The 8,665-nt window shown below is 54.6% G+C and overlaps 2 protein-coding genes across 7 annotated transcripts; one reads left to right on the top strand and one right to left on the bottom strand.

The window, feature by feature from the left end:
* Positions 1-1,032: 1,032 nt before the first annotated feature.
* PRR19 (proline rich 19) lies at positions 1,033-4,554 on the bottom strand. 2 transcript variants are annotated; one of them, XM_081516158.1, is made up of 3 exons: positions 4,404-4,554; positions 1,664-2,288; positions 1,033-1,577 (listed from the first exon to the last, which is right to left on the bottom strand). In XM_081516158.1, exons 1-3 carry the CDS (start codon positions 4,509-4,511, stop codon positions 1,105-1,107), a joined length of 1,206 nt encoding a protein of 401 aa, XP_081372284.1. In that variant the 5' UTR covers positions 4,512-4,554; the 3' UTR covers positions 1,033-1,104. The 2 variants fall into 2 exon arrangements, with proteins under 2 accessions (XP_081372284.1, XP_081372285.1); XM_081516159.1 differs by lacking the exon at positions 4,404-4,554 and adding an exon at positions 2,875-3,009.
* PAFAH1B3 (platelet activating factor acetylhydrolase 1b catalytic subunit 3) lies at positions 3,261-7,873 on the top strand. Of its 5 annotated transcripts, XM_081516166.1 has the most exons (7): positions 3,261-3,547; positions 4,752-4,778; positions 5,370-5,463; positions 5,670-5,759; positions 6,442-6,558; positions 6,637-6,759; positions 7,542-7,873. In XM_081516166.1, exons 3-7 carry the CDS (start codon positions 5,386-5,388, stop codon positions 7,830-7,832), a joined length of 699 nt encoding a protein of 232 aa, XP_081372292.1. In that variant the 5' UTR covers positions 3,261-3,547; positions 4,752-4,778; positions 5,370-5,385; the 3' UTR covers positions 7,833-7,873. The 5 variants fall into 5 exon arrangements, with proteins under 5 accessions (XP_081372292.1, XP_081372293.1, XP_081372290.1 ...); XM_081516167.1 differs by lacking the exon at positions 3,261-3,547 and having other exon boundaries at positions 4,619-4,778; XM_081516164.1 differs by lacking the exons at positions 3,261-3,547; positions 4,752-4,778 and adding an exon at positions 4,890-4,972.
* The last annotated feature ends 792 nt before the right edge of the window (positions 7,874-8,665 follow it).

Here is an 8,665-nt window from a genome sequence, read left to right as displayed (position 1 = left end):
GTTTCCAAGTGGGCAATGGGGAGCCCTGGAAAAGCTTTACCGAGTACAGTCCAAGCCCCTCCGCTTCATTTTCCCGATCAGATTGCAACACATTTAGCTTCATCCTTCCCCCTCCACTGCAGAAAATTTGCTGCTCCTCAAAATATCATTTTAAAAAACTTTCCAAGTCAAGAGGCCAAGCAGGAAACATAAACGGGTGAAATGGAGAGTGTTGACCCCACAAAAAACGAGCCTCTGCAACTTAGCTTCAGCCAGTTTTCTACAGGAAGGAGAGTAAGTCTGATATGCCAGTTTCTCTGCTTTCGTTCTTTCCGTTGTTTTTTTCTTTTTTTAAGAAAGAAGCCAGAAATTTTTTTAAAAAAAGCAAACTGATTTGTAACAGTAGATAATTGATTCAAAAATGTTAAATATATTGTAGACCAAAGAAAAAAGTCTGTCACTATATCCAGGCTTCATCTGCCATTCCTGCCCTGATCCTGCCCACACACTGTTCTTGTGCCCACCAGACCAGAAGCCTCTCATAAGCAGAGCCCAGATGTGACTCATGCTAAGTCCCAGCATGGTCTAGGGATACAGGCTGAATGGGCCTTACACGTGCTGTTCCACAGAGGAGCATTTCTAGATTGCCTGGAATGTTCTTTTTCTCCTCTACTAGCAAATTTCCACCGAACTTGAAAAATACAAGGGTCTTTTGTCAACTCCTCGTCAGCAGAGCAGAGTCATCACTCCCTCCTTGGACTCCCCAGCCCCTGGACTTCTTTCCTTTTCAGATGCCACAAGGGCTGAAACTGTGTTCACCACTGTACTGGGAGTCCCCTGGGGACACAGCCTCAGTCTCACTCACCCTGGAGCCCCAGCATCACCAGAGTCAAGCACAAAATTGGCCTTAGTGGGTGGATCTATTAGACTGACTGGAGGTCTCTGGGCCGAGGACGGTGACAAATGACAGTACCTTCCCTTCCACTTTGGACCCAGAACTCAGAGCTAGGGAAAGCTGCTGTCCTGGGCCAGGCACTCACTACAAATCAAGAGGACTGTGAAGAAGACACTTTATTGAGGTGATCAGAGTTGGAGATTCCTGCCGCCAACCCAGCCTCAGCCTGCTCAGTACAGTCTCATGGGTGGAAAGGACCAGGCCTCTGGGCTGCTCTGAGCCACCACCCAGGAGAGGCTGGGCCGTGGGGCTGGGGGGTGTGGGCTCCAGTCCAAAGCAGAGCTTCGAGGCAACAAGGGTGATGGTGGCTGGGGCAGGAGTTGTGGTGGGCCAGTACCCCAAGGCCGGGGAGGGGGCGGTGTGGCTACCAGCCAGATGCTTTTCAATAGATCAAAGGCTGTTGGGGGGCCCCAGGCCACCCTAGATGGTGAAGGCAACGAGGATAATGGGGTTGCCCAGGGACCTTTCGGTGATGCCAGGCTCACTCGGTGCACAGTAGGAGTGCTGGAGGTGGGAGGCACGGCAAAGGTGAGCTCCTTTGTCCCCTGCCGCCTCCTCTGCCTCCCCTCCCCTGGGGCCTGCTCAGGACTGTTGATCCAGGAAGGTGTCATCCTTTGTCTCTTAGGGGCCCCAGGCTCGGTCCCTGGCACAGAGGAAAGAAGCATGAGGGACAGCTGAACAAGAGTGGACAAAGGAAAACGGAGGTTAGGAGGCAGGAGGTAAGCTCACCTGGCAAGTGTGGCTGGCAGCCCCGGAGCACCAGGGTAAGGTCAGGCACACAGCCATGGCAGGCCTGTAAGGTGCCCACAATAGCATCCCTGGCCTCTTGAACTAGGTTCCTCCTAGGGAAGGCTTGTGGCAGAATCAGCTGGCATTGCAGCTCCCCCAGCAGCTGCTCCAAGTCAGGGAGCTGTGGGGGACTGGGGGGCCCTGGGCCCGAGCCTCCAGGCACCTGGTTTTCCTTGCCCCTTGACTGTAGGGATGGTTGTTGGCCCCTGCCTGGGCTTGGGGAGGACTTGGTGGTGAGTGCAGGGGTGGCTGACTCCAGAGACCCACTGCTAAGCAGCCGGGCCACATCCAGAGATTTCACCTCATGGTTGAAGAGACCCCGGTGGTCCCGGCTCAGGCGGCCCTGGGTTATGACCACGAGCTTGGCGGCAGTAGGGGCCACAGAATTCCGGAGTACCATATGTGGATCCCGGCCAGCCATGGGAGGATGCTGACAGGCCAGCGGCCGCCGACTGCCCACCAGGGCCTCATTACGCTCCCGCCTGGTCTTCCGACGGCGGACACGACCAGGCTTTTCAGGCTGCTGGAAAGGCTTGGGGGCTGGCTCCCCAGGATCCATGGTGCCCTGGAAGATAAAGACAGGGTAATCATATGAGAAGAGATGGTTTGGGGTGAAGTGGGAGTACTATTTAGAGACTCAAAATGAGAGAAAGGGATTGGTAGAGAGCAACTGGAAAAGGCTTGGTCAGGGAAAGATGAGGGAAAAGGCAGAGTCATTGAGGCAGGATGGGGTCAAGGGAGTCATGCTGAATGGGAAGATTTGTCAGAAGATAAAGGATTAGATGAAAGGAGGATATGAGGAAATCCTTAAAAATGAAGGATGGGAAAGGGGTCATCATACTGGAGGGATCTGGTGAACCAGATAGGGACTTTGGACAGACGAGAAAGCCAGGGGGAGAGGAGGTACTGGAAAATGCAGAAAGTGGAGAGGATGGTAGCAAGAGAAAGGCAGGAAAGAGAATAGAAGTTGGACAGAGTAAGTCTCTGTCAGAGACAGAATAAGTCTTGGAAGGACAGAAAGGGCAACAGAGGAGCTATCAGGGACTGGGGCCTGGTCATGGAAGGGGCGTAGACCGCAAGGCTGGGTGAGGCAGGTGAAGTAGGGATGGGGGTACAGTTGGTGAGGGTAGGGTGGGGGAAGGGCACCTCACCTTATCCTATCCCCAACGAACCCCGCCCCGCCCTGCCCACTCCACGTGGCTGTGGGAGACAATGGCTTCTTTTCCGCAGTGACCCCAGCTCTTCGATGCGCCTGACGCTCTTCCGGGCCTCACACAAGGCCTCCTGCACGCACGCACGCACGCATGCGCGAGCCCCTCCCACGCCCTTTGGCATCCAGTTCCGGGGAGTCACAGGCCCAGAGGCACGTGCCAGCTGTCCGCGACGCCGGTTATAGCCCCGCCCCTCTCAGCCTCACTTTCAGAAATCTCTTTCATTTGTCCTAAGCACCTTCTATCCACCTTCTATCTACCAATTGGCCTAGGTCCACTAGGCCCGCCCCCTTGCTCAGTGCTGATTGGTTTAGACATCTATTGGCGGGACTATCTCTGTAGAGCGGCAAGGTGGGGTGAAGCCAAGGGGGAGAAGGGCCGTAGCAGCCTCTATATACACCAGTCAGTCCCCACGCTGTCAACAGGCTTTATCCCTAGGGAATCAATATAGTGTCGTCATCTGGAGCTAGGCTTCAGAGCCCCACTATCTAGGTTCCTATGCCCAGACTGGCGCATTTGAGCTCTGTGACCTTGGGGAAGTATGCAACTGCTCAGAGCTTCAGTTTCCTAATCTGTAAAATGGAGTTGATATCTTCTCCTTCTTATAACTGCTGTAAGTATGAGGTGTGCCAGCATCCAATTTGAAACAGCGCTTGTTGAATGGATGCCTCTAAACTTTCCCACTACACTTGTCCCCCTCAGTCTCCTCCCCCCTACCCCCACCCCCGCAGCTTGCGGGATCTCAGTGCCCTGACCAGGGACTGAATCCCAGCCCCGGTTGTGAAAGCCTGGAGTCCTACCTCTAGTCCACTAGTGAACTCCCCCCCTCAGACTCTCTAATCGAGCTATACCAGGGTTTTCCCCATACCCTAACAAGCTATATTATGTATTAGCTGGTAATATTGCTTGTCCAAACTTCACAATCTTACAAAGCCAAGCGCCTTAGGTACTACTCCTTCTAAGAAATCCTTCACCCTCAGAGTCCATCTTTTTCTCCTCCCACAAAGGTCCCCTGTACATTTCTTAATCACAACCTTGATCCTTCCCTCAGTTGTGTGTCTGGAGTCTGCCTCCTCCAACATGGCTACAAGAAGGTCAGAATCAGACCCATTCATTTAATACTCATTCAGCAAGTACTTGTGAACAGCCACAGATAGTACTTGGTACTCTGAGTCAGGCCCTGTTCGAGGCAAGTGGATGAGGCAAAACATAAACACAATAAAATAAAATGCATCTCTGTATCTCAGCATCAACCTTCTTAGAAGGAATGAATAATTAGCAAGGTCTCATTTGGGAGTGGAGCTACAGGAACATGATCAGGATTTTTAGGGGGTGGGACCCCCCCACCTGGTCCCCCAGAACAAGATCTTGTAAGACTTAAGATCTGAGATTAATTTGGGGCAGGAGGTGGGGGACAGCGACTTAAGGTGACCTTGGCTATGGATGTAGGTTTCTGAGCCCAGACACACCCAACTGAAGTCGGTCAGCCATAGGTTTAGGGAGGGGAGCGGAGGCCACAGATCTGTAAGGTGAGCTGCGCGGGAGGGGCGCCAGGCTAGACTTGGCCCTTGCAGCATCTCTAATTTCCCTTATCTTCTTGCATCTTCTACTACCCTCTCTGCAGGGTCAGTGATGTCTGTAATGCTAAGACACATAGTTTAGCTATTATGTCACAAAAACTGGTGTTTTTGAGCAGGGGAGGGCCATGAGCACAGAGGCTCACTAAAGTCCCAGCACTGCCTTAAAGTGTCGCCTTACAGCTGAGTCTCTAATTTTCACATTCTGCCATCCTCCTTTTCTCTCCCCTACGTCTGAAGAAAATGAGTGCGTCCCTTCCTAGCCAGGTGCGTACGAGCCACCCCCTCAAGGGATCCAGGAATGGACTCGTCCACTCACTCCCCCACCACCACGTGAATGAGGGACACACAGACACCCCCACCCCCACACCGGCCCCTCCCCACACTTCTAGCCCTACAGCAAATGGTTTCTTCCCTCAAGACTGGCGCTAGATTTTCCCCGCCTACTCTCGGCCTTTCAGGTATTTCGCTCCTCCCCGTGACGCCGGTAGGGTGGTTTCTCCCCCCGCCCCCACGGTATGCTGGTTGGTCTCGCCTGCCCCACGCCCCCCGGTGCCCGGGTGCGCCAGCCGCCGCCGCCGCCGCCGCCGCGGCCCGAGTGAGCGGCCGGAGCAGGAAGCGCCGGACGAGCTCACTGCGCGGCCGCCGTGGGGGAAGCGAAGGTTCCCAATTCCACCTCCCCTCCTAAGTGAAGGTTTCCGCCCCAGGAGAGGGGGCGGTGCCCGGGAATCCGTCGCGCCCTCCGCGGGAGTGCGGGCTTCGGGACCGTCCATTGTTGCCTGAGGGGTAGGGGTGGGCGTGGCGGCGCCACCTCCTCCCGGAACACTCTCCCGCCGACCGCGCTCGCTCGTCCTGCAGGAGCAGAGGCGCCAAGATGAGTGGAGACGAGAACCCAGCCAGCAAGCCCACGCCGGTGCAGGACGTGCAGGGCGATGGGCGCTGGATGTCCCTGGTGAGCGACCCCGCCCGCGATACTCCGGAGTCCGGGGCTGGGGGCGGGGAGGGCGGGGAGGCTCTTGGGAGAGAAGCTGGTTCCCGCCGCTCTCGCTACGAGATTGGGAAACTGAGGGCAGTTGAGGTGGTGCTGCCTAAGGAAGCGGGGTGGGGCGGGCCCCGCAGCGTGCATGCCATTGACTCCCCTCCTTTCCGTCCCCAAAGCACCATCGGTTCGTAGCCGACAGCAAAGATAAGGAACCCGAAGTCGTCTTCATCGGTGACTCCTTGGTCCAGCTGATGCACCAGTGCGAGGTGAGGCCCGTCCCTCTCCTCCTGCCCCACCCAGGCCTGTGCCCTCACTGACTCCTGGACCAGAGCCCGGGCCAAGCGCGTGTGGGGTACTCGAAATACCCTCACGTAGCACCGGGCGCCCAGGATTTCTGTGTAATGTGCCACGTTCCACTGAAAAGGAAGTGTGTTTTGTCCTGGCTTTTTGTTATATTGGGTTTGTGTATAGTGAGACTTAACATGAGGCTTCTTGCAAGAAGATTGCCTACCATGAGGCTCTTTGTTTGCTTAAATCAGCGCACAGCCCTAATGTATTTCCACAAAGCTATAGTTGTTTCCACAAAGTGAAGGTCGGTAGATCTCTACTAAGGGAGCTCAATTATGCTACCTATTCACTAAGGGATGTTAAACCATGGCTTTCCTCAAAGTGAGGTTCAACTGGAATGCTGTTGGTTTGATGCCTGGCTCAAGCAGAGTGAGTTTTCTTAAAAGGAGTCTTGCTTCTATGGGGATTCATGAAAGTGAGACTATGATGGGTTTGCGTAAAGTGGGGTTTGACTATATTGGGGTTTGCTTAAGGTGAGATTTAAGCAGACTGCTTTCATAAAGCAAAGCTCTAACATGACGACATTTGGTTAACCTTTGGATAGAGAGCGGTGGTCCATGCTGACGATGCCCCTGTACCCACACCGCTTCTTGCCCACAGATCTGGCGGGAGCTCTTTTCCCCTCTGCACGCACTGAACTTTGGCATTGGCGGTGACAGCACACAGCATGTTCTGTGGCGTCTGGAGAATGGGGAACTGGAACACATCCGGCCCAAGGTGAGCAGGGCTTGGGTGGACAGCCAGAGCGCCCTCAGCCTGCCCACCTTACCACTGCTACATCCTCTCTTTCCACAGATTGTGGTGGTCTGGGTGGGAACCAACAACCACGGGCACACTGCAGAGCAGGTGACTGGGGGCATCAAGGCCATAGTGCAACTGGTGAACGAGCGGCAGCCCCAGGCGCGGGTTGTGGTGCTGGTGAGAGAATGGGGAGGACGGGGGGGAGGAAAAACGGCTGAGGTCTGGGACCCCTTCGGGTGTAGCCACAGCTGCATAGTTCTGGGCAGTTCAGCTCAGAGCAGTGGCTTTCAGGCAAAATCTCATGTTGAAGCTTGCTGTGCCCATCAGAAGGGCTGTAGTTAAGGACATATTCAGGAGCAAATTAGCCCCTTTTGCCCAAGGGACTGCTGGACACTCTGAAAGTGAGTTGCTCAGTTGTGTCTGACTCTTTGCAACCCCGTGGACTATACAGTCCATGGAATTCTCCAGACCAGAATACTGGAGTAGGTAGCTTTTCCCTTCTCCAAGGGATCTTCCCAATGCAAGGATCGAACCCAGGTCTCCCACATTGAGAGCAGATTCTTTACCAGCTGAGCCACAAGGGAAGGCCAGGAATACTGGAGTGGGTAGCCTATCCCTTCTCCAGGGGCCTTCCCAACCCAGGAATTGAACTGGGGTCTCCTGCACTGCAGGAGGATTCTTTACCAACTGAGCTATCAGGGTGTTGAAAAAGTCAAAACATTTCTTAAATAGCCAAGACAGACATTCCCAGGGTGAAGCTAGCTAGCTTCCATTACTTCTAGAAGGTTCCACCTCTGACCATAGTTTGGAACCTATGTTTCCAAACCCCCATTTTCCCATCCCTAGCATATTCTGGAGCTTAGGACTTCCTGATAGGGGACAGAGAAGTCTGGCACAGGGGAACAGGACACCCATATGCTGGTAGGACGCCTCCTCACAACTCCTTGTGCCTTCCTCAGGGCCTGCTTCCTCGGGGCCAGCACCCCAACCCACTTCGAGAGAAAAATCGACGGGTGAATGAGCTGGTACGGGCAGCACTGGCCAGCCACCCTCGGGCCCACTTCCTGGACGCAGACCCTGGCTTTGTGCACTCAGATGGTACCATCAGCCACCATGACATGTACGATTACCTGCATCTGAGCCGTCTGGGGTACACACCTGTTTGCCGGGCCCTGCACTCCTTGCTTCTGCGTCTGCTAACCCAAGACCAGGGACAGGGTGGTGCCCCCCTGCCGGAACCAGGCCCCTAATCATCTGCTTTCCTATAACATTAAATTTTCATTTTTCAGTCTCCCATTTTCTGCTTTATGGCCAAGCCCATCTGGGTATCTTTAATTCCAACGTCTATGACCCTGCAGCTCTGCCCAAAGGAGGCCTCACCAATCCTTCAAGATATTCTGGTTCGTGTAGTCAGGCAGATTTCTGCCATCACAGTAGTGCTCCAAGCAGGCACCGCCAATCAATAACCCACTAGGTGAAACTGGTTTGCTAACATGACCAAGTAGCATCAAGGTCAAGTGAGAATTCTGGGTGACCCAGCAAAGCCCACCCACTGCTGCACTCCGATCTGTCTGAGCTTACCTGTGACTTCCTGTGAAAGCTTTCTGACCTTCCCACCCCCGGCAGTCAGCTCTCCACATAGTGTATGGGTATTTGTCTCCCCAGAGAAGCACTGTCCAATGCTGTGTGATAGAGGTGGAAACCAGGAGAGGATTCCTCTGCCTCGGCTGCAGTGCTGGCTCAGGCCACACAGGGGCAGCAGGGGTCACTGGGGACAGGGCGGTACTCTGATCCCACTGGCCTCCCCACCCAGTGCCTGCCCTGGTTCAGACCTTGAGAATTCAACTGGAATATCAAGGGTGAACTTCCCTTCTCACAGCACCATGTCACAGGCCTTCCCCAGTCGTGCCTGCCGAATGGCTGAGTAGGCATGACTCTGCCCACTAGGTCCCACTGATGTAGGGGATGGTCCTGGAATGGCACCCCGGACCTCACAGTGGTTGGGGGCAAAGCCTGTAACCCCACGGCCATCTGGGGGCCAGAGTGGTATGACCCACATCCCTTCTCCCTTGAGAGCTGGTAG

This window comes from Giraffa tippelskirchi, chromosome 7, assembly GCF_054371585.1.
Source record: "Giraffa tippelskirchi isolate mGirTip1 chromosome 7, T2T-mGirTip1v1.2.pri, whole genome shotgun sequence".
Classification (NCBI taxonomy): domain Eukaryota; kingdom Metazoa; phylum Chordata; class Mammalia; order Artiodactyla; family Giraffidae; genus Giraffa; species Giraffa tippelskirchi.
The sequence above is the reverse complement of the archived record's forward strand: the minus strand, read 5'-3'. Positions and strand labels throughout refer to the sequence as shown.

Coding starts and splice junctions, on each gene's coding strand:
- PRR19 (XM_081516158.1), bottom strand. CDS start 4,511: ATGCTGCAAGGGCCAAGTCTAGCCTGGCGCCCCTCCCGCGCAGCTCAC. Junction 2,289..4,403: donor GGCTGACCGACTTCAGTTGG/GTGTGTCTGGGC, acceptor TTTATCTTCCAG/GGCACCATGGATCCTGGGGA. Junction 1,578..1,663: donor CTGCCAGCCACACTTGCCAG/GTGAGCTTACCT, acceptor CCTCTGTGCCAG/GGACCGAGCCTGGGGCCCCT.
- PAFAH1B3 (XM_081516166.1), top strand. CDS start 5,386: ATGAGTGGAGACGAGAACCCAGCCAGCAAGCCCACGCCGGTGCAGGAC. Junction 5,464..5,669: donor ATGGGCGCTGGATGTCCCTG/GTGAGCGACCCC, acceptor CCGTCCCCAAAG/CACCATCGGTTCGTAGCCGA. Junction 6,559..6,636: donor TGGAACACATCCGGCCCAAG/GTGAGCAGGGCT, acceptor CTCTTTCCACAG/ATTGTGGTGGTCTGGGTGGG.